We start from the raw sequence: 25,023 nt of genomic DNA, 5'->3' as shown, positions 1-25,023 counted from the left end.
AGCCTCTGCCGTCGCCATGACCCGCGGTAAGCAGCGTGAGCTCGCCCGCCAGAAGAATATGAAAAAGCAGAGCAACTCGGTTAAGGGAAAGCGCCGAGATGACGGGCTTTCTGCTGCCGCCCGCACGCAGAGGGACTCGGAGATCATGCAGCAGAAGCAGAAAAAGGCAAACGAGAAGAAGGAGGAATCCAAGTAGCTTTGTGGCTTCGTGTCCAACCCTCATGCCCTTCGCCTGTGTGCCTGGAGCCAGTCCCACCACGCTCGCGTTTTCTCCTGTAGTGCTCACAGGTCCCAGCACCGATGGCATTCCCTTTGCCCTGAGTCTGCAGCGGGTCCCTTTTGTGCTTCCTTTCCCTCAGGTAGCCTCTCTCCCCCTGGGCCACTCCTGGGGGTGAGGGGGTTACCCCTTCCCAGTGTTTTTTATTCCTGTGGGGCTCACCCCAAAGTATTAAAAGTAGCTCTGTAATTCAAAAAAAAAAAAAAAATAGTACTAGGAACAACAAACAGGATAACCTAAATGAAATGGACAAATTCCTAGAAACACTAACCCTACCAAGACTAAATCATGCAGTATAGAAAATCTGGATAGACCTATAACTAGGAAGGAGTTTGAATTAGTAATCAAAAAATCTCCCAGCAAGAAAAACCCCAGGCCTGATGGCATCACTGGTGTATTCTACCAAATATTTAAAAACTGATACCAATCCTTCTCAAACTTTTTCAAAAAATTGAAGAGAAGGGACACTTCCTAACTCATTCTATGAAGCCAGTATTACCCTGACACCATAGCCAAACAAAGAGATTACAAAAAAAGAAGACTATAGACATTAATGCAAAATTCCTCAACAAAACACTAGCAAATTGAATTGAATTAAGCAGCATATTAAGAGGATCATACACTATGTTGAGTGAGATTTATTCCTAAAAATGCAAAGATGATAAAACATATGAAAATCGATCAATGTAATACACCACATTAACAGAGGAAGGAGAAAAAAAAAAAAGAGAGAAAGCCCTCACACAGCAACGAAGACCCAACACAGCCAAAAATAATAAATAAATAATTTTTAAAAAATCAAATAAAATCCCAATAATGTTTTTGTAGAAATAGAAAAACCCATCCTAAAATTCATACAGTATCTTAAGAGACTACAAATAGCCAAAATAATTTTGAAAAATAAAAATAAAGCTGGAGAACTCACGGTTCTTGATTTTAAAACTTAATGCAAAGCTATAATAATCAAAACAGTGTAATACTAGCATAAAGGAGGCATATAGACTAATAGAATAGAATAAAGATCCCAGAAATAAACCTTTGCATATACTGTCAAATAATTTTCTGATAAGGGTGCCAAGACCATTCAATGAGAAAGGACAGTCTTCTCAACACACAGTGCTTGTAAAACTTGATATTCACATGCAAAAGAATGAAGTTGGACTCTTACCTAACACCTTAGAAAAAACCTAGGCAAAAGCTTCATGATGTTGGATTTGGCAGTAACTACTTGGGTATGGCATCAAAAGCACAGATAACAAAAAAAAAAAAAGAAAAATTAGACTTTATGAAAATTTGTAAGTTTTGTGCATCAAAAGACACTATCAATAGAGCAAAAAGTCCACATAATAGGAGAAAATACTTACAAATCATATATCTGGTAAGGAATTAATATCCAGAATCTATAGAGAACTCCTAAATCTCAACAACAAAATAACAATTCAGTTTTAAAATGGGCAAAGACTTGAATAGACATTTCTCCGAAGATGATATACAAATGGCCAATAAGCACATGTAAAGATATCCCACACTACTGATCACTAGGAAAATGAAAATCAAAACTTCAATGAGATACCATCTCATATCCATTAGGATGGCTACTATCAAAAAAACCTGCATAACAAGTGTTGATGAGGATGTGGAGAAATAGGAAACTTGTACACTGTTGGTGGGGACGAATGTAAAATGGTACAGCCACTACAGAAAACAGTGTGGTAATTCCTCAAAAGATTAAAAGCAGAATTAGCCTATGATCCAACAGTTCCACTACTGGGTATATACCCAAAGAATTTAAAGCAAATTGACAAAGAACTAATTGTACATGCATGTTTATAATAGCTAAAACATGGAAGCAACCCAAGTGTCCATTGACAGGTGAGCAGAGAAGCAAAATGTAGCATACACATTCAATGAAATATTATGCAGCCTTAAAAAAGAAGGAAAATCTGCAACATGCTATGACATGGATGAACCTTGAGGACATTATGCTTAGTGAAATAAACCAGTCACAAAAAAGACAAATACTATGTGATTCCAGTTCTGTGAGATACTTAGAATGGCGAAAATTATAGAGACTGAAAACAGCATGGTGGTTGCCCAGGGGCTGAAGGAAGCTGGAAGAAAGACGTAGAGTAGATTGTTCCTTAGAGCCTTTAAAAGGCACGTGGCTCTGCCAGCGCCTTAATCTGATACTACCAGCTGCGCAAATTATGAGAGAATAAATTTCTGTTGTTTTAAGCCATCCGGTTTGTGGTACTTGCTTATGGCAGTCCTAGGAAATTCAAACGAGAATCAACAAGGAAGTGTAAAATACTTAAACGGATTTTTAAAATTTGAATCCATAGTTGTGTGAAATGATCACCTTTTTTACCAAAATTGTTTCTCAACGTCTTACGTCTCTGAATCTTAAAATCGAGACAGAACTGCTAGAAATTCCTTGAAGTTCTTAAAGATAAATAAATAAATATATATATATATATATATATACACACAAATAAAAAGTAAATAGACACAGTGTAATTGTGGCTGCCTAACTTTAGCTCTCTTCAGAAAACCCGTACAGATCAACAAGGAGCAAATTAATCAGTCCATAACCTACACCGTCAGCCTAATGAGGAAATAGAGAATGTTAAAAAATTTCAATCTGTTAGCAGAGAAATAAACACCCCAATCGAGCAGATGTAGCGTCAGAGTCCGTGTTCACACAGAGATATACAAAGACTGCAGAGACGGCATGCATGGAAATAAGGTAGGAGCAGGGGCCTTACCACAGGATGCAGATAAAATCACCCTCAGAAAATGGAAGTCTGAACAGGAATGGAGGAATACTGAGAACAAGGCTGACATTTAGAATAGATCCCTGGTTCCTGAGAAATCAAGAAGAAGGGATTTGAAAGTACAAGAGACCTAAGTAAGCAGACACAGGAAGACACCACTTCTTGGGGCGCCAACAGTGACACGGAAAGGGCAGCACCTCTAGTGGACTTAGTGGCGATGGGAACGAACGAAGCAAGAGGGGAAATCAGTGGGTCCTCGGAGTCCAAACACCTGCTTACACAGGTTCCTCGTTTCCTCTGGAACTGATCAAGCCCAGTCTCATTTATACCAGTTCCATTCAACAATGAACTGCTTCTATACACTCCCCATTTTGAAATTTCATAGATCAGATGACCCCAAATGTGTGATGGAAAATTCCAGCTGTAGTGTGATGGAAAATTCCAGCTCTAATGTGATTTGATGTCTCCTGGTTAGGCATGGGTCATTACCACGGTCTGGTAAGAAGCTGTTTCTCAAATGGAAACTACCTGTCAACAGAAGAAAAAAAAGGCTGACCTCAGTATCCAGGTGTGTGGTCTCTGATTCTCCTACCGGGACTTGCAAAAGTTCTGTCGAGCATCTTGATCTGCTACAGATACTTTATATAATGCATATACCAGGGGCTAAGATCCAAGTGGCATGCGACTTTCAAAACATCCTGGACCTGTTGCAGAATTTTTCCTTAATCTTGATTCCACTCAAACTAGCAGCCTTAAATTCCCCCAGGAAATAGATAAGAGGAAAATTCCCCCAAAGTGGCCTTTGCTGTCTCCAAAATCCAAAGAGCCCCACAAAGGGAATTCCCTGGTGGCCCAGTGATTAGGACTCAGGGCTTTCACTGTTGGGGCCAGGGTCTGATCCCTGGTCGGGGAACTAAAAACCCACAAGCTCTGTAGCATGGCCGAAAAACAACAACAACAACAATTGCTCCACCAAGCATTGTGTCTTTCTTGATGGTGGACAGCACAGGGTGCAGCAACGTGTCCCTTGACTCAGAGGGACTATCTCTATATGCCCCAGACAACTTGATCTCTGAATTTCACCAGTGGAGCAAGTTGTGGACTATTATCAGGTGTAATTCCCACCCTCTGGCGTGCACGTGGTAAAGACCTGGGATAACTGCTATTTCCGTGCTCTACAGCCAGCAAGCAAAGTGTCATAGGTGTGGTGAACTGGCCTGACGGTCTACGGTATACCAAGTGATCAGGCTCTTCAGACTATTAAGTCAAAGGACCAAAGACATGAATTAGCCCTCAGGTAAGACAGTGAAGGTATATTGCTAGGTCTATACATGTGAGAAAGCTACTTTCCAATTATCTTAGTTGATAGGAATAGGAAGAAAAAATTTGCTAGGGGCAGATCTAGAGCCACTAGATCTGAGAAGAGAACAAATCATGCAATAATAGATAGATGATAGATGATAGATGATGATAGATGATAGATTAGATTAGATGATAGATTAGATAGATGATAGATAGAGATAGATAGATAGATAGATAGATAGATAGATAGATAGATGATAGATAGATAGATAGATAGATAGATAGATAGATAGATAGATAGATAGATAGATGATAGATTAAGTCAAAATAACCACAAGGCTATATGTTTGGTCATAAACAGACCAGCACTGATCTGCGATTCTCTGCAGGGTGGAACTTAATATTTTGGAGACCCAGCTCATGGCAGAATCTGCATTTGCTTATTCTTCTGCCTCCATGAGATTCAAGGTCTTCCAAGGGACCACCACTCCTCCCTTCTACGTATTATGGAGGCATACAGTTGTTCCAGTAAAAACAGATTGCCATAGCAATCTAGATGTAGCTTCTGACTTCTCTAGGGCAGGGTGGACTGTCCAGAGAAGGTTAGGGTACCAAGTACCACAGGGGAGAAGTGCAACTGCTTCCAGTAAAATTCATGGTCCATCGTGTTTATGCCAGTGGCAAGGAATAGGTCTGCCTGGCACCTATGGTATATCCAAATGGTAGAGCACACTGGACTTGGACATGTGAGGTCATTACCTGTGTGGCCCCTGACAGGTAACTTTGCCTCTCTTAATAGCCTGTCGCAGGGTGTTTGGGGGCATAGCCAAGCTTTGCCAAGATGCTTGGAAAGTGAGGCTGCCTGAGGCAGCACCAAATAAGTGTCCCTGTAGAGCATGCCCTTAGTGCCCAACTACCTCCAGTGATGTCTGTGTTGGTGGTGGATCATGAGCTCTTTCCTAAGCTCCTCTTGTCCAAGGGGAAGTGAAGGAGATCCTCCAGTACCAGGAGCCCTGTGATGCTCCTGAGGTAGGTCAGAGGCTCTGGCCCGCTGGAGGCATGTCCGGCCTCTGAGGTCTCCTTCACTGATGGTCAGCAGGAAGCACTGGACTGAAGCATAACACCTCACCCCTGCCTCCAGCAGCACCTGCCCACCTGAGCTCTTCACACTTGACCCCATGTCCCAGTTGGCCACACATCATGACCCAGTCTCTGGACTTAGTGCAGGACCATTTCAGAGGAGTTGTGATTGCACAGAGTAGTAGGGACTCTGTACTTCAGGGATGAATTTCCACTGATTCACCATAAACCATGGGCAAGACCCATAGCCATCATCCTGTGCCAATTAATCCTTAGTCACATCACCACATACCGCCAGTTCCTCCACCCTGCGGCTTCCCTCTGGATTAAAAAAAGGAGAATAAAACCATAAGGAGGATTGGAGAAAGGTGGGGACCACTCAGTGAAAGGAAGGCACCAGAGTCTCAGGTCCTGGCACCCCATTCCAGGCCCCATTACAAGAGTGGCCCTGTTTGTGCGTGATGGAGTGGGGGAGAGTCAGGGTCAGCCCAGGCACTCCCTTCCCACAATGGAGAAGGAGCAAGCAAGCAGGGAGGGCAGAGGAAACATCCTGCTCTAGCCAGGCCATGACTTCTCACTGTCTTTTGACCTTGGACATGTCACTTTGCCTCCCCAGGATTCATTTTCTTCATTGTGAAGAGGCAGTAACCTGAACCTCTCCAGGAGGATGAGCAGAATGGGATGGGGGTGGACCAAGTTTAAGAAGAGTCCTCCTCGGGGGCCTCCCACTCTGTGTCCCAGAGTCTAGCCTCTGCACATCTCATGTGGAACTTGCCCTTGTGGCTCCAGGGTGAGGAATGTTCCCCTGAGCACCAGGAGATGCCACACATGAGCAGGTTCTCCCCCTGGGAGGACTGGTTCAGTGAGTAGAGCACCAAGGGGGCGGAGCCTGCTGGGGCCTGGCAGGAGAGTGAAGAAGCATGACAAGGGGAGAGAGAGCAGAGACCTGGACCCAGTGGACCCAGGAAGGTGGGGGCCTTCTGGGGTCTGTGCTGGGTTCTCAATGATCACAGGCACTGGGAACGAATTAGGCAGGTCCCTGTGCATTTGTTCTGGTTTATTTGACAGGAACAGGTGGTTCAGACAGTGGGGAGGGTGGCATTCCTACTGGCATCCTTGTTCTGGGTGTCAGGTCCTTGTCTTCAGCTGCAGGCACCGTCTCTTGGCAGAGAGCTGGGGCAGCAGGATGCACAGCCCCTCCTGCTCTCTGACTCACAGGATGTTCATGCAAACGTTCCCGCAGAAGGTTGAACAGCACACGGTATTCTGTGGACACTGCAGTGCTTCCTGCAAAGAGATGTGTTGGGCCGCTGCATACAGACTTCTAAAGAGAACAGGAGTAGAAGCAGGGTCAATGGAACCAGTTTCCACAGAGCACTCCTTTGAATTTTAAAATTCCCAGAGTCAGGTCCTACTCATGACACTCTTGGACGTTTCAGGGAATTCATCCTATGCCCTTCACCAAATCCTGGTGATTAGTAATATCTTAAATCCAATTCCTCCTATTCTTCCCCAATAGACCTCAATGCCTGGACTTCCTCGACCCTCTCCATAATCCTACAACCAGGACCCCATCGTCTCCCCTATTCGTCGTGGCCTTGGCCAAGTCACCCCCATAGACTCTACACCCTAACCCTGAGAACTCAACAAGGTCTAGGACATCCTGCCAGCCCTCCCCACTGTCCAGAATCTGCAGGGACCAGAGAGGAAGATGAACTTGCCTCTTCACCTTCTCTGTCCTCTCCGACTCTCACTGTCTGCAGAATCCCTGCCCCGTACCAGGAAATACCACTTTCAGTATTTCCCTTGCACTGTCACCATCCTGCTCCCTCTGAGATAACTTTAACTTGACCTGTGCACCCCAGATTTTCCTCTCCCAATGTCCTTTCATTCTACACCTGCTCCTGTGAACATCTCTGGCTGTTACCTGTCACATTTGTGCATGAATCAAAGGACAGGTGTTCTGTTTTCCTACCTGATTCTCAGCTCTGGTGTACCTTTCACTATTGTAGGTGCCATGTGTCTCTGGATTTGGAGGATGGAGAATAAAAAGATGTAGTGCCCCCCCACCCCAAAATTCTTCCCAGGCCTGGATAAAGGGGCTGGAGGGCCATGGTTTGGGAAGAACCAGAGTCTCCATGGTGCTGTGATCAGAATAGGAGGTGCTGAAAAGTTCCAGTTCCCAGGATCTCCTTAGACTGGACACAGCCCCCTCCATCTCTCTCCATCCCGGCCCCACGCCCCCCAGACCATCACCTACTCTTCTTTTTCTGGTTATAAGACCCTCCCTGGGCCTGTAGCAGCAGAACACAGAGAAGCAGGATGATGAGCAGGGCCTGGTTTCGCATGACTCTGCCCAGAGTGGTGAACTCTCAGTGTGGCCCAGACTCGCCTGGAGAGCTGAGTGTGGAGAGTGAAGGAAAGAAAGGAGAGGTGATCCTGGGCTCCTCCCTGCCTCTGCTGGCCGAGCCAGGGCTGAGCAAGGAGTCCTTGTTTCCTGCCCCTGCCTGGCTTTCACCATGGCCCATTTGTGTGAGACCTGGGCTTCTGCATAGATGACTCCTCCTTCACACATCTGACCCTCTTCTTTTGCAAATGGACTGTTTTTCTGGAAGAAAAAATAGTTCTATATTCTCTTTACAAAATAACTTACAGAAAAAATTAAAGAAAGAAACATTTCTTTAAAGATATGGAAACAATCTAAGTTTATCCATGGATGGATGGATAAAGAAGATGCGGATGCACTTACAATGGAATATTATTCACCCATGAGAAAGAAGGAAATCCTGACATTTATGACAACTTGGATGAAACGAGACATTATGATAAGTAAAATAAGTTAGACAGGAAAAGATAAATGCTGTATGATATCACATATGTGTAATCTAAAAAAGCTGAACTCAGAAACAGAAAGTAGAATTGTGGTTCATAGGAGCTGGAGGTTGGGGGACAAGAAGAGATTTGGGGAAATGGTCCAAACTTCCAGTTATAAGATGAATGGACTCTGGGGATGGAATGTGCAACATGGTGATTACAGCTAGTAATAGTGTATTACATACTTGAAAGTGGCTAAGAGAGTATATCTTGAATGTTCTCAGCATTCAAAAGAAATGCTACTTATGTGATGTGATGGAGGTGTTAGATAATGCTATGTTGGTAATCTTTTTGAATATAAAAGTGTATCAAATCCACAGGTTATACACCTTAAATTTACACAATGCTCTATGTCAATGTTATCTTCATAAAGCTAGTAAACAATATATTACATATATAATTACATATATATTACACACACATATTTTCCAGCTTTATTAATATAATTAACTTTATATGATGTGATTGGTTAATTAATACTCTATAAATTATATTATTTAATGTATCTAATATGTATAATTACTATATTATTAATTAATATATCAGAGAAAGAAAGAGGAGGACATGGGAAGAATGGGGGTGTACAGTAAATTCTCAGAGCACAGACAAAGGAATCTGTCAGCTAAGGGCTCAGGGGGAGGGTTCTCCAGGACAAGGTGATCATTGACAACAGATATTGTGGAGAAATATTTTGGACTCTCAGAAGTGAAGAAGTTTATTCTCTCCTAACAGAAGAAAGAAAAGAAACCTGGGAGCACTGGGTTCCCAGTATGTGTAGAAGCTGGGAAGAAGATGGTGGTGAACATTTGAACCCTATTCTGATATTCTAAGCTCCTCACCCAGTCTCCTTCAGTACACAGGTGTATTTTATTTTCAAAATCTATGATACTCATACCTAGAGTTTGCGGAGTACTGTTGGACCTATCCAAAAATTTCTCATTCTCCCACCTCATCTTTTTATCCAATTATAAAGGGGAACTACTGGATGAGTGGACACTTGTCATAGTGACCCTCTCAAAGAAGATGGCAAATACCTGCTCAAATAGGAGCTCCATTTTCTTGATCAGATCCCCTTGCAGCTAGGGAGGCAGTGTGAGTATCAGCCAACAGGTTGTTGGCCAAGGTTACCTGTCACTTCTTGGTCAAGCCCTTAGGAAGCTGATAAGCCTCCTTTACACTCTCTTTTTCCTCCACCAGCTTAGAATAGATGACAACATGGTGAAGCTGAAAGATAGAAGGAACCTGGGTTCCAGTATCACCATGTGGAAGAAGAGTTACCTATTGTTATTGAATAACCCTTTTGAATTATTGTGTGAACAGCAAAGAAAACTTCTATTGCATATCTGCCATTATATGATGGGAGCTCCTTGTTAATGCCATTTAGTCTATTCTATCTACTAACACACATATGAGACAGAACCAAATTTTTTCTCAGTTGCAACACCCATGTTTTGGATCCACTGGTCTATGGCACTAAAGATCCAGCCTAAACAAAGCTCCTGTCCATTGCCTAAGCATTATTGCTGTCCCCAGAGTCTGACTTAGTGGGGGACCTTTCTTAGTGCCAAAGTGAGTCAACTTGATTGCTGCAACTAACTTCTTACTCTTGGGTAAGTCATGTTTCTGTGTGACTCAAAAGAGTAATGAAAGGCTCAGACGAGAGTGTTTATTTGCTTTTTCTAACTCCTCCATGCAAGGCACTGTACTCAGTGCTATGTGCCGTAGCATAAGTCAGACACTGTTCCTGCCTCTACAGGATGCATAATCTAGAAGGAGAAATAGAAAGTTAAATAAGTATAATGCAATGTGACAAGGACTACGGAGGGGGAAAATAAGGTAGTAATGAAGCCAGCTAATAGTCTACTGACCCCAATTGGGAGGAATAAGTAAAGGATTCCTGGAGGAATGATTCTTAAAAGGGAGTGGAAGTCAACCTTTATATTCCAGTTCAGTGTGGGAAACAAAGTTAGTGCTCAACACACATTAGTTCTTTTATCGTTAATCTTGAGGAAAGCCTCCAGCAGGAGAAAGCTATACACCATTAAGAAAATAGCTTCCGGCATGTAATCTGGTCCTTAAAAGACTGAGTATCCGAGACGATGGCAGCAAGGAGCTGTTATCAAACATCCTTATCATTGGCTAGGTGCTGTCACATCCAAGATGACACAAGTTCAGAGGGGGGAGATAATATTAGAAGTTTGGATTAACAAACAAAGGATTAACATATACACACTACTATATATAAAATAGCTAAACAACAAGGACCTACTGTGTAGCACAGGGAACTATACTTAATATCTTGTAGTAACCTATAATGGAAAAGAATCTGGAAAAGAATATATATATATATATATATATATACTTACACATATATACATGTATGTGTATATATATGTATGTATGTATAACTGAATCACTACTGTACATTTGAAAATAACACATTATAAATTAATTATACTTCAATTTAAAAATAAAATAAAATATTTAATTTAAAAAATTTAAAGACCAGGAGCAATCTATTGTACATTAGAAGTCATACATCTGGGATAAGGCCAAGCAGGTCCATATAGTACAAGAAAAATAATTATAGACAGGTGGTCTAGGTCCTATGTCACCTAACACTGTTATGTCTAAGCTTCTCTGTCAGCTCATACCTGTGGCTTCAGGAGCTATTCTGTAATTGTCAGCTGATGCTGCAAAAATGAGAAAGTCTGGTTCATGAATGGGATGAGTCTCTGTGTGAGTGTAAGCTGAAAATGCCACACTACATTCCTACTGGTGTGCTGCCTGAGGTGTTGTTTCTGTGCCAACGGGGAGAAGAATTCCTCCCTGTGGATGGAGGCTCAGGTGATCCACCTGCAGCATCAGTAGAGAGAAAGGATCTGAGATGGGGTATCTGGTAGCACTCTTCAATAGTGATGAATTCTTGGAAGGTTAGCTAGAGGTCTGAAAGAAACAACAAGCCAGGAAACTTGGAGACAAGGAGTTTTTTGTTTGTTTGTTTGATTTTATTTTTGGCTGCATTGGGTCTTCGTTGCTGCACATGGGCTTTCTCTAGTTTCAACTAGCGGGGGCTACTCTTCATTGTGCTGCACGGGCTTCCTACTGCGGTGGCTTCTCTTGTTGCAGAGAATAGGCTGCAGGCATGCGGGCTTCAGTAGTTGCAGCTCACAGGCTCCAGAGCGCAGGCTCAGTAATTGTGGCTCACAGGCTTAGCTGCTCTGCAGTATGTGGGATCCTCCCAGACCAGTGATAGAACCCGTGTCCCCTGCATTGGCAGGTGGATTCTTAACCACTGCACCGCCAGGGAAGTCCCCAGAGACAAGGAGTTTGAGGAAGAGATGTGGCTGGATGAATGGAAGTGGGCACCAAGTGTGCATCACTGCAGGAGAGGCATGGTCAGATACCACTTCACACACACATAGATGACTCTACTACGCACTATGACAACTACTAACCCTCGTGCCACAACTACTGAAGCCCAAGCACCTAGAGCCAGTGCTCTGCAACGACAGAAACCACCACAATGAGAAGCCTGGGCACCCCAATGTAGACTAGCCCCGCTGCAACTAGAGAAAACCCGAGCACAGCAACAAAGACCCAATGCAGCCAATCAATCAATCAATAAAAATTTTTTATTGGAGGGGGACTTCCCTGGTGGCCCAGTAGTTAAGACTCTGCGATCCCAATGCAGGGGGCCTGGGTTTGATCCCTGGTCAGAGAACTAGATCCCGATTGCTGCAACTAAGACCCATGCAGCCAAATAAATAAAAAATTTTTATTAGAGTATAATTGATTTAAAATGTTGTGTTAGTTTCTGCTGTACAGCAAAGTCAATCAATTATACATATACATATATCCACTCTTTTTTAGATTCTTTTCCCATGTAGGCCATTACAGAGTATTGAGAAGAGTCCCCTGTACTATATAGTAGGTCCTTACTAGCTACCTATTTTATATATAGTAGTGTGTATATGTCAATCCCAACCTCTCAATTTATCCTTTCCCCCTCTCCCCCGCTGGTAACCATAAGCTTGTTTTCTATATCTGTGACTCTATTTCTATTTTGTGAATAAGTTCTTTCCTACCATTTTTTTTCGATTCCACATATAAGTGATATCATATGATATTTGTCTTTCACTGACTTACTTCACTCAGTATGACAATCTCTAGGTCCATCCATGTTGCTACAAATGACATTATTTCATTCTTTTTATGGCTGAGTAATATTCCATTGTATATATGTACCCCGTCTTCTTTATTCCTCTGTCAATGGACATTTAGGTTGCTTCCATGTCCTGGCTATTGTAAATAGTGCTTCAATGAACATTGGGGTGCATGTATCTTTTTGAATTATGGTTTTCTCCAGATACATGCCCAGGAGTGGGATTGCAGGATCATATGATAGCTCTATTTTTAGTTTTTTAAGGAATCTCCATACTGTTCTCCATAATGGTTGTACCAATATACATTCCCACCAACAGTGTAGGAGAGTTCCCTGTTCTCCACTCCCTCTTCAGCATTTATTGTTTGTAGATTTTTTGATGATGGCCATTCTGACTGGTATGAGGTGATACCTTACTGTAGTTTTGGTTTGTATTGCTCTAATAATTAGTGATATTTCTTTCATTTTATGTCTATATAAGACAAGGGATATTCACTAAACTTACTGTGGTCATCATTCCATGATATAAGTCAAATCACTACGCTGTACACTTTAAACTTATATAGTGCTGTATGTCAATTATATCTCAATGAAACTGAAAAAAAAAATTAAAAATACTTGGGACTTCCCTGGTGGTCCAATGGTAAAGAATCCGCTTTCCAGTGCAGGGGACATGGGTTCGATCCCTGATTGGGGAACTAAGATCCCGCGTGTCACTCGACGCAGACAAAAAAAAGAAAAAAAAATGGCATAAAGTTGGAAGAGGAAAAATACAACTGTTGTTATTTGCAGATGATGTTGACTATGTTGAACACTGAAAAGAACACACCAAGAAATTATGATAAACAATGAGAGAGTTTAGCAAGGTAAACAGATCAATATACAAAAATCATTTATCTACATTAGCAACAAATGAAAAGAAATAAAAGTTAGGGTACTGATTACAATTTTAACAATTCAAACCTCCAGGAAGAAATATAACAAAGACATGCCAGAACTCTACGTGGAAAACTTTGTTAAAATTTGGTGAAAGGACTTTAACAAGATCTAGATAGAGGAGAGACATAACAAGGTCAAGATTAGGAGGGCGATGAGAGCGTGGATTTGAAAACACTACCTGGCCCTGGAGCAGGCATGGTTGGGAGGGGCTTGGATTTCTGCCAAAGCCTCCTGATCAGAGCACACACTGTAAGGGCAGTCAGAGCTTGCCTCCACTTTGCCTTCTCCTCTAAGCTGTGCCTGGTCAGAGCTTTGGCCAGGACTTACCCACCCACCTCACCAGCAGCATGAAGCCTGTGCTGCTTCTCCAGCTCCTGCTGTTGACTTGCTTAGCACCAGAACTGTTGTCTGGGAGTCTCAAGCAACATTTTTTGAGTAGGTGCTGGGTCTGGGCCCAGGGGAGGGAAGAAGCATCTGGAGAGATGAGAGGATGTGAGGATTGGACATGTCTAGTGAAAAAATACAGTATCATCTTTGAGAGTCCGTTTTATTGTCAGCAAGATCTAGGTTTGAATTCCTGCTCTGTGGCTTACTGAGTGATCTTGGGCAGTGTCTGGACCTTGGATTTTATTTTTGTGATGGATACAATGATTGGGGGATAGTTGGGAGAAGAAACAGAGATAATGCATGCAGACATAGAGCACTCTTACAGAACCATGGTAAGTGCTCAATAAGTATTAACTACTGTAAATGCTATCAGCGCCATCATTCAGCTTCTTCTTGCTGTCCCTGGTTCCTTCATGGATGCTTGGGCCAACCTTTCAAGCATTAAAACAGAGAGGAGATGGGAACATACTGTACAGCACTGTGGTAACCTAAAGGAGAGGGAAGTCCAAAAGGGTGGGGATATCTGTATGTGTGCGCCTGATTCACTTTGTTGTGCACTGGAGGCTAACACAACATTGTAAAGCACCCATACTCCAATAAAAAGTAATTAAAAAATAAAAAATGAAATAAAGCACACACACACACAAAAACAGAGAGGAAAATTAAATTGGCAGAACTCAAGCTAGAACCTACATAATCTCAGCCTTGCAGGATGTTTTGGGAGGAAAGGCAACAAAGTCTTGCAATTCATTTCCTGTGTTAAACATTCAGAGGTACCTGCACAATTATCAGTGATTAGTATCAACAGCAAGGTATAGAGTCCATCTCCGCAGCCACCGTTGCCCAGCTCCAACCAAACAAGAGCTCTGGCCACAGTTACACTGATGATCAGAACCAAATGGAAAATGAACTACCTTTACTCTTCCATAAGGAGAGTATCTTCAGAATATCAGGGGCTCAGGAGAGGGCTATGTGTGGTATCTCATGTGTCTAGAGAGGCAAGGTCCTGTTTTAGGGTTCTCAGAGACAGCATGCGGGTTTATGAGACCGAGGAAGGCTAAGCAAGCTGCAAGAGAACTGGGGTATCCAGGGCAGTTAATTGGAGAACCAAGGACTAAACTTTGAGGAAAGACACAAGAGGTTTTTTGGGGTTTTTTTTTAGAATGTTTTATTTTTTAATAAAGTACTTATTTTATTTATTTTTTGGTGGCATTGGGTCTTCATTGCTGGGTGGGCTTTCTCTAGTTGCAGCGAGCAGGGGCTACTCTTCGTTGCTATGCGCAGGCTTCTCTTGTTGCAGAGCACAGGCTCTAGGCGCGGGCTTCAGTAGTTGTGGAGCCTGGGCTCAATAGTTGTGGCTCACGGGCTCGAGAGTGCAGGCTCAGTAGTTGTGGCACATGGACTTAGTTGCTCCGCAGCATCTGAGATCTTCCAGGACCACGGCTCGAACCCGTGTCCCCTGCATTAGCAGGAGGATTCTTAACTACTGCGCCACCAGGGAAGTCCCTACAAGAGGTTTTATGAAAGACTGGTAAATACCGTAGCGAGACTGGGACCAGATTACCCAGAAGAGAAGGCAAAACTTGAGGTCAACCTCTGCGAGATTCCTGGCTCATGGACTCCTTTTCCACACTGTCCCATTGCACCCCAAGCTCTCCAAAGTGGGGATCAGTTCCAATTTCTTGCACTGACCTGGTGAACTAAGGGATGACAGGGAGGCACAAGGGTGAGAGCTGAGTACTGGTCTCTGCCAAATTGTCAACAGCTCGGGCCTCGGCTTCTTACCCACCATCTCCAGTGTCGTTTGCTGTTACAATTATAGCCCCAAATTCTGTCATCACTTATTCCTTTCAGATCAGCTTGATATCCTACAGACCCCCTTATAATTGCAAATAACTGCAGAGCAATAAATCAACAAAGGCTTATAAAATGCTCTTCCTATGACATTTGCCCAAAGAAAATACAAGTCAAAAGGTACAAAAATAAGGATTTGGCTGGACTTGGATAAAGGGGTTACTGGGGTTCGTCATTAATGCCTTAGAGTTCAGGAACAGAGAGAATATTATGAGTTGGAACCTTGGGGCAGGATCCCCTGGTGGAGGTGCTCTTGGCTTTGACTGACTACTGGCAGACTGGGGTAATGTGATGTCAACGTGAAATGCTTATTCTTCTCTAACAGTAGAAAGTGAGGAACACTGGTGTTCTGGGAACTCAGAGGAAGGCAACAGCTAAGGACAAAATCTTATTCCACCTCCCTGTGACCACACAAGGGGGATCAGGGTGGCTGATTCTCTGGCTGTTCCCTGGGTTTTGGGAGTTCTGAATGTCACTCCAGCCTGTTGTTTAGGTCCTTCTCTTTCCTGTTGTGTGTTCCAGGGTATGTCTTGGAACCTCCACCCTGCAGATCAGACCCCGAAAACTGTACTCATTTCTGCACATTGCAGGAAGATTGCCATCCTGGATTTCAGTGCTGTTCTGCCTTCTGTGGCATAGTCTGTACATTAAACAAAAATGTAAACCGCAAAAGGTAAGGGGCTTCCCCTGCCCAGCCCTGACCTTAGAGCTGCTGGTAGGAGCTCAACAGAAGAGTCTCTTACCAGCCACAACAATGGGTCTGTTTCTCTCTCTGACATTTTCCTTCTCTTTACCAAGAATAATTTCCATAATTGTCCTGATTAAAAGAGCCTTCCTCCACTCCTGAACTACGTAATCATGCTCTCCCTATCGCCACATCTGTCAATCTCCGAACAGCCTCTCCAAACACACCAATACATCCCTCCATCCACAGACCCTTCCCTGTCCCAGAATACACATTTTTCCCCGGGGTCTGGGACACTATATTTGGAGCTGTGTCACCAGAATTCCAAAACAACTTTGTCTTCTGTTTTTGCTTGCCTTTTTTTTTTTTTAACCAAACACCATTCTTTGTCCTTTGGTGTTCCTGGGCTATGCAGATCCTCCAGCCCAAGGGACCCTTTGGTTACTTGCCCAGGCATCAGCACTGGCCCCAACTCTGCCAAATGGAAAGAACTCCCAGAGCAGAGAAAGGGCATTACAAGCCTGATGAAATGTCTGGTTTCTAATCCTATCTTACAACAATGTCTTTCTATGACCTTGAGTAAGACAATTCCCCATTTTCACCTTTCATTTTCTCATGCAGAAAATGGAGACTCCTTTTTTCCAGCCTTGCAAGATGGTTATGGAGGCCCAAATGAGGTCTCAAAAGACCCACAAAGCAGGAGACTCAACCAGCAAGCTTCTAAGCTGTCTTATTCTCTGCTATATTCCCTGCCTTGATTATAGTAGCCCACATAGTACCTTGTCTCTGAGACAAGATCCAGAGGGATCAGGTATGGGACAAGAGCCAGAGACCTGGACCCAAATCCTGGCTCCACCACTTCTTGGCTGAGTGATAAGCTAGTCAACCACTCTCTGGGCATCAGGTTCCTCATCTTTAAACTGGAATAACAAGAGTGAGATTACAATAGATAACCCATGAAATCTCAAAAAATATTGCTTGCCACATGATAATTACTCAGTAAATTTTAGCGATGAGGCAACCACTTCTCTCTCAAGACTGGCCCTTGCAACTCAACTCCATGTCTTTCAAGGCTCCACATTGGAAGGCAAAAGCCTAGGTCTGACTCTCTGTTGTCACTGGGTTCTTTGAGGTTCTGTTTTTCCCTTGGCATGATTAGCTTCATGGTCTAGTTTCAACAGTGGAAGTAATAGAAAAATGTAAAAATATCTCTAAGAACAAAACTTCACCATATAACATTTGAAAATGTTTTTCTTCTACAGACTCAAAACCAAGATCTTGAGAAACAATAGGACTGGCAAATGAGGTATGTTTCCCAGAGCATTTTGTAAGTATCAGGGTTGGACCTGGGCTTCCCCAGATGAGCTTTCCCAAGTTTTCCTTCTCCAGCCTCTCTAGGGATTCAAGTATTCCCACAAGGTCAGAAGGGCCTTTTCTCATTGATGGCCCTCTCCTGCATCATTTTTCTCCTGGGGCTATGTCCTCACTCCCTGGGGCAAGATGTGGTCCAGAGTGAGTTCTGCAACACAGAACAGCATACAGAGGCAAGGTCATGGCTCAGGGAGAACACATGACACTCAGATCTGAGCCTTTGCCAGAGAACAGGGACTCCCAGCCTCTGGGTCAACGGCGCTCTAGGCAAGGAGTCAAGCTGAGTCCTTCACACTCTGTGCAACCTTGGTCAGCTCACTCTGCATCTCTGAGACCATCAGCTTCCCCACAGGGAAGATGAAGAGGACATCCACACCTCAGGTTTTGAGAGGATTACATGAGGCCACATGGAATGGAAGAACTTGGTCACTGCAAAGATTCTGCAAAGGTTAGAAGTTGCCAGCAACTCACTCCTTCTGGCTTCCAGATTTTTCCTCTTTAGAAAAAAAGGGGAAATTCCCCTGGTGGTGCAGTAGTTAAGAATCCACCTGCCAATGCAGGGGACATGGGTTCTATCCCTGCTCTGGGAAGATCCCACATGCCGCAGAGTAACTAAGCCTGCGCTCTAGAGCCCATGAGCCACAACTATTGAGCTCACATGCTACAACTATTGAAGCCCACACACCTAAACCCCGTGCTCCACAACAAGAGAAGCCACCACACTGAGAAGCCCATGCACCACAACAAAGAGTAGCCCCCGCTTGCCACAGCTAGAGAAAGCCCAGGCACAGCAACAAAGACCCAATGCAGCCAATAAATAAATAAATAAATAAATAAATTTATTTTAAATTATCTTTATTATTTTGCCAATGTTACAAGAAGAGTGGGCAAAATGGAGTTTTCTGTAACTCTGCCACCAAAAGGAAGCCACTCTTCATGTCTTGGTAGAATTTCTTTCAGACTGTTTGGGGAGAAATTAGGAGCTTAGGGTCTTCTAACAGTCCTTCTGAAGTCACCAGAGTTTCCAAGTTAGAAGGCTGGTATTTTGGCTTAGAAACCCTGTACAAAGGGGTTCGAAAAATGGTAACAAGCGGAGGCCAATAGAGGTGTCAAAGTGCACGAGGACCACTTTCACCCTTGCTCAGGCCCTGATGAGCCAACCAGGCTAAGTTCCTCTGCACCTTATAATAATTAACTGCCCAGGTCACACACTGGCCAGTAACCAATGCATCAGCACTGTGACCTAATTCAGGGCCTGGGCAGCATTCCCTGTCAGATCTGTTAGGTCCGTATGTCACAGTGTTTGCTCTCCCCGATCCTGCAGCTTGTCCTCTGCATAGGTTCCCCTCAGCTGACCATTCCTGTTCTGGAGACCCTAGTGTTGGCTGCAGGTGGGAAGATCAGGTGAGGTAGGAGATGGCAATGCCAATGAGGGCCTGAAAAAACATACTGATCTTATTCCCAGCAAGTGCAGTGTTGACCTTCCTATGGCAACCAGGTATGGAAGACAGAATAGCCCATGCAGATCTGCTCAGTCTTCCAGGAAACCTGGGCTCTGGTAGGTGTTGTCAAGGGCTTCCAACTTTGTCGATGAGAACTAACATTTTTAGCCATGATCTGCTTCATCTCATGGGGTCCTCACAGCAACCATGATATCCAGTTTACAGACAAGGGAACTGAGAACCACAGAGTTAAAGTAATATGCTTAGCATTAGCCAATTGGTCAGTGGTGGAGCTGGATTACAAACTCAAGGCTTGCCATGCCTTAGTCCCAAAGGATTGTCGCCTTCGGTGGCTTAGTTCACTTATGCTGAGTAGATTCTCACACTTCCCATTTCCAATGAATGTTTTCACTGATGCTTTTCCTCCTGCTTTCAACTCGGGCCTTTTGACTTCTCATTCCCTTTCACGCTTAGAAACCTGCCTCACTAAACTTGGTCTTTCTCCAAGGCCCTAGGCACTCTCTCCCTCTGTCCTCTAACTCAAGCTCTTCTCTCTGCCCAGAATGTTTTTCTCCCACTTTTTTTAAGAAACTCCCACTCATGCTTCAAGTTTCATATTAAATAAAGGTCTCCATGGAAGCTTCATCAATTCACCCCAGACAGAATGGTTCTCTCCGTCTTTTCACAGAACCTTATCTTGGCCTTACCTTAAACTTTATCACAGTATACTGTAACTGTTTAACTTAGGATTTTCTCTACCTAGGATATGAGTCCCATAAAAGTAAGAACTGTCTGACTTCCTTCCCGCAGTAGGTACCCTAAAACCCAACACCATGCTTTGTATATAGAGAGGACATAATTTTTTTTTTTTGGATTAGAATAAATTATATTTATTTCACATTTATACTTCTTAATTTAATTGGATCTAGCAAACATGTATCAAATAAGAGGACATAATTCTGACTTTTCAAATGGGATGAGGAGCAGGCTGGCAAGGTGTAGCCTAATCCTACCACTTCATGAATTTTTCTCACAAAGAAAATCTTCCTTGGCTAGTCCAGAAATCCTCAGATAGCAGCTGTCTACTTCAATTTTGTCTGCTGGACTCAGGTGTTTTACAAATTATTTTTCTTAAAGACTATATTTGATTTTAAAAGTAGAATAGGATGAAAAACAGACAAAAAAAGAAGTGTGGAAATATCCCATTCACAAGGGGGACTAGGACAGAGCAAGGGCTAGAGGTCCTGGCTGCTCTGGGACTCAGTCTGGCTCCGCCCTTGCTGACCTGGTGATGCTGAGTATCTCTGAGGCCTCAAAGCTCCAACCTCTTCATCTGTAAATGGAGCTGAATAATACCCACCCCCAGGTGTGTCATGAGACAAAATGAGATGACACAGGCAAAGCACATGCCACAGTGCCTGGCAGAGTCTAAGGAAAATGTTACTATTATTATTTATATCTTCTCAATCCTTCATTTATCCAAAATTCTTGTTTTATAAAGGAATCAACATGTACATTCCACCTTAAACTCTGTTTTTAAAATTTTTTCTCTAGGTTCCATATAAATTCTCTCCTAAAGAAGACAAGTATCATGTCTCTGATCTTTGAAATATCTTCAAAGACAGGACAAAGCATATTTATGGAAAAGTACTCCATCCCTGGAAGATCATGGGATTATATCAAATGTTGAAAGCTCAGCTAATTGCACAATGATCTTGATTTCTCTACTAAACATCCAGCAACTGTGGAAGATGTTGCTTCCCTCCGCAAGTCCCATGTGAATGTCACCAACTTGGAAATTTGTGGTTATCTAGTCCCACAATTCCACTTTGCCCCAATCACATCCCCTCCAAATGAATAAATGTACTACAATTCCATGTCCTACTCCTCTCTTCTAATCTGACACCCTTCAAATCTGGCTGATCCCTGGTAACCCCTGGCCCCAGAGCTGGAAACATTGTTCAGAAAATTCTGCAGTCTCCTTTGTCACTATGAGTTGACCAGCTGTGGTTCAAGTTGACCTAGTGAGCCAGGCCTCTCACATTAAGGTTGGCCCGTTCAAACTGCAGCTATCACTGTCCTTATCATCTTGAACTGTCCATTACTACAGGCACTGGTCACAGAGGTCTATTTAAGTGTAAATTTATACTAATTACAATTCAATAAATATTCTATCAGCTCCTCCATCTCACTAGTCACATTGCAAGTGTTTGACAAATTCACGTGACTTGTGGCTGGTATATTAAACAATGCAGGCATAGAACATTTCCATCACTGCAGAAAAAGTTCTATGGTTAAAGCATTGCTTTGAGTTTTGTAAAGCTGACATCTAAATAACAACAACTAACTAAAAATCATGACGTTGGAATTTTTCAAGGGTTGAATATTGTAGAAGATTTTTTTTACATTTAGTGTGTTGGTATTTAGTTCCAATTATTTGTAAAGGAATAAAATTGCAAGATATGTACTAATTGTTGAAGTATGTATTTGAACTCTTTACTCAGGGCATAAAACTCCTAGAAGAAAACATAGGCAGTACTCTCTTTGACACCAGTCTTAGCAATGTTTTCTTAATATGTCTCCTCAGACAAGGGAAACAAAAGCAAAAATAAACAAATGGGACTACATCAAAGTAAAAACTTTTGCACAGTGAAGGAAACTATCAACAAAATGAAAAGACAGCCACTGAATGGGAGAGATATCTGCAAATGATACATCCAATAAAAGTTTAATATCCAAAATATACAAAGGACTCATACAACTCAACATTAAAAAAAACAAACAAGCCAATTTAAAAATGGATAGAACAACTGAATAGACATTTTTCCAGAGAAGACATACAGATAGCCAACAGACACATGAAAAGATGCTCAACATCGAAAATCATCAGGGAAATGCAAATCTAAACCACAGTGAGGTACCAGTTCACACCTATTATCAACATGGCTATTATCAAAAAGACAATAAACAACAAGTGTTGGCAGGATGTAGAGAAAAAGGAAATCTCGTACACTGTTGATGGATATGTAAATTGGTACAGTCACTATGAAAAACCTGAGCAGGGCTTCCCAAGTGGCGCAGTGGTTAAGAATCCCCCTGCCAATGCAGGGAACACGGGTTCAAGCCCTGGTCTGGGAAGATCCCACATGACACGGAGCAACTAAGCCCATGTGCCACAACTACTGAGCCTGTGCTCTAGAGCCCAAGAGGCACAACTATTGACCCCACGTGCCACAGCTACTGAAGCCCACTCACCTAGAGCCTGTGCTCCACAACAAGAGAAGCCACTGCAATGAGAACGCTGCGCATCACAGCAAAGAGCAGCCCCTGCTCGCCACAGCTAGAGAAAAGCCCGCGGGCAGCAACGAAGATCCAACACTGCCAAAAATAGATAAATAAATAAATTTATTTTTTAAAAAAATGAACAGGAAATTCCCTGGCTGTCCAGTGGTTAGGATTCTGTGCTTTCACTGCTGGGGGCCTGGGTTTGATCCCTGGTTGGGGAACTAAGATCCCGCAAGCCACATGGCGTGGCCAAAAAAATAAAGAAAAAGCATTTTTTTTAGAAATGAACAAGCATAACAAAACAGAAACAGACTCATAGATATAGAGAACAAACAGGTGGCTGCCAGAAGGGAGGGGAGTGAGGAAATGAGTGGAATAGGTGAAGAAGATAAAAGGTATAAACTTTCAGTTACAAAATGAATGAATCTCGGATAAAACGTTCAGTGTGGGGAATATGGTCAATGATGTGGTAAAATCTTGCATGGTGACAGATGGTAAAGGTAACTAGACTTATCATGGCGATCATTTTGTGAGGTACAGAAATATTGAACCACCGTGTTGTACACCTGGAGCTAATGTAGTGCTATAGGTCAATTTTACTTCAATTTAAAAAAAAAAGACAATCACGGATGAATGTCTATTCATTCCAAAGAGACTCATGAAATATCTGAAGAGGAAGGCATTCAAAAGTGGTCAGGTGGTCCAATGGCCATCATTTACCTCCAGCCTTCAAAGAGAGGGTTAGAGCTTTAATATACAGAGGGTTCATGAAGCTATTTTTGGAAGGGATGTCATCGAACTAGAATGCTGTGTTTCCCTCCACCATGCCAGGTCAGGGACTGTAAAGGAACTAACCATCCACAGATGAGTTAAGTTTTGTACCAGAAGGGAAGATGACATTCCAGTCCCAAGCTGAGTGCAGCTGACCTGCAGAAACATGAGACTCCCTACCATGCTGCTGTCCAAGCAGAGCTCAAAAGAGTGCTTGGAAGAGACTGAGATGTGTTCCCCGAGGTCAGGAGGCATGAGGATTGCCTAGACAGTGAGAAGCAATGGAAGAATAAAGATGCAGACGTAGAGAACGGACTTGAAGACAGGGGGAGGGGGGGCGAAGGGGAAGCTGGGACGAAGCGAGAGGGTAGCAGTGACATATATACATTACTAAATGTAAAATAGATAGCTAGTGGGAAGCTGCTGCATGACACAGGGAGATCAACTCAGTGATTGGTGGTGACTTAGAGGGGTGGGATAGGGAGGGTGGGGAGTCGCGGGAGGGAAGGGATATGGGGACATATGTAAAAATACAGCAGATTTGCTTTGTTGTACAGCAGAAACCAGCACAACAGTGTAAGCAATTATACTCCAATAAAGAGCTTAAAAAATAATAATAATAATCCTCCTGCCAGTGCAGGGGACATGAGTTTGAACTCTGGTCCAGGAAGATCCCACATGCCGCTGAGCTACTAAGCCTATGCGCCACAACTACTGAGCCTGCACCCTGGAGCCTTCAAGCCACAACTATGGAGCCCATGCACCACAACTACTGAAACCCGTGCACCTAGAGCCCGTGCTCTGCAACAAGAGAAGCCACCAGAACGAGAAGCCCACACACTGCAACAAAGAGTAGTCCCCCTCTCCGCACCTAGAGAAAAAAGCCCACACTCAGCAAAAAAGACCCAATGCAGCCAAAAATTACTTACTTACTTAATTAATTAATTATAAATAAATAAATAGTGATTTGCATGAAGGAATTACTATAAGGGTTAGCTGCAATTGGGCTGCACCGCACAGGCCTGTAAGGCCTGTACTTGCCCAGCGAAGAAAGACCACCAGAGTCAGCAACAGAGACATCAGTGGTTTAATGGATGGGGGATCTTACACGTCTGAAGCAAGGTCCTGGAGCAACACCCCACCGTGTGCAGCAGACAGTGGGCAGGATATGGCAGCAGTCTTTGCTCTGGGGGCCAGCGGGGGTGGAGGGGATTAACAGTTAAAGAGGGAATTGAGGGCAGGTTGGCTCATCGGTTACCAGGGAAACTAGCAAGGGGGCGTGCCCTTCACCAGCCTTTAATAAGAACAATCACTAGCTGGGTCCTGGGGCAAGTATGTAGGAAGGTCAGTCGTGAATACGGTATAGGTGAAGCAGGCACTGGTCAAGCAGGGGATGTACAGAGAGCGAGAGAACAGCCATCTCGAGTGACCTGACCATACAGCTCCTATCATCACGACTGTGTTCATTACACTCTTCCTGTTGCCCCAGGATCAGTCTCTTCCTTGAGGTAGAAGGGTAAGATGAGGAAAGGAAACAATCCCTTTTTAATTCAATGCTCTGATGGTTCCACCGTCCGTGGTCAAATGTACACAGAAGCTCTGCATTCTAAATAAACAAGAGACTCACTATCAGGGGTCTAATCAGCCCGGGACCTTCAGCTTCATGGCTGGATACCCAAGTACTCGCCGTCCAACCCAATACCTGGAAATGCCCAGTCCTGGCCCTTGGGGTAGGTGGGCTCCGTCCTCTCAAGTATCAGACCCAAAATATAACATCAGTTGATACCAGGACTCTCCTACTCACTGCTGGCTGCACC

The 25,023-nt window shown here is 43.4% G+C and overlaps 2 protein-coding genes across 2 annotated transcripts; both read left to right on the top strand.

Annotated features, from left to right (window-relative positions):
• On the top strand, window positions 1-330 carry LOC130833436 (small EDRK-rich factor 2-like). The gene has a single exon (XM_057703109.1). The coding sequence runs from the start codon at window positions 17-19 to the stop codon at window positions 194-196; it is 180 nt and encodes a 59-aa protein (XP_057559092.1). The 5' UTR covers window positions 1-16; the 3' UTR covers window positions 197-330.
• Window positions 331-13,758: 13,428 nt separating this feature from the next.
• WFDC13 (WAP four-disulfide core domain 13) lies at window positions 13,759-18,109 on the top strand. Its single transcript, XM_057704035.1, has 3 exons — window positions 13,759-13,846; window positions 16,175-16,325; window positions 18,061-18,109. Exons 1-3 carry the CDS (start codon window positions 13,759-13,761, stop codon window positions 18,107-18,109), a joined length of 288 nt encoding a protein of 95 aa, XP_057560018.1.
• The last annotated feature ends 6,914 nt before the right edge of the window (window positions 18,110-25,023 follow it).

This window comes from Hippopotamus amphibius, chromosome 12 (genome assembly GCF_030028045.1).
Source record: "Hippopotamus amphibius kiboko isolate mHipAmp2 chromosome 12, mHipAmp2.hap2, whole genome shotgun sequence".
NCBI classification, from domain to species: Eukaryota; Metazoa; Chordata; class Mammalia; order Artiodactyla; family Hippopotamidae; genus Hippopotamus; species Hippopotamus amphibius.
Note: the sequence above shows the minus strand (reverse complement) of the source record. Positions and strands in the feature narration are given on the sequence as shown.

What these genes read in the sequence shown, in the direction of transcription:
- LOC130833436 (XM_057703109.1), top strand. Translation starts at nt 17, where the DNA reads ATGACCCGCGGTAAGCAGCGTGAGCTCGCCCGCCAGAAGAATATGAAA.
- WFDC13 (XM_057704035.1), top strand. Translation starts at nt 13,759, where the DNA reads ATGAAGCCTGTGCTGCTTCTCCAGCTCCTGCTGTTGACTTGCTTAGCA. An exon ending in TCTCAAGCAACATTTTTTGA is followed by an intron (nt 13,847 to 16,174) that starts GTAGGTGCTGGG and finishes TGTGTGTTCCAG; the next exon opens with GGTATGTCTTGGAACCTCCA. An exon ending in AAAAATGTAAACCGCAAAAG is followed by an intron (nt 16,326 to 18,060) that starts GTAAGGGGCTTC and finishes GCTTCCCCACAG; the next exon opens with GGAAGATGAAGAGGACATCC.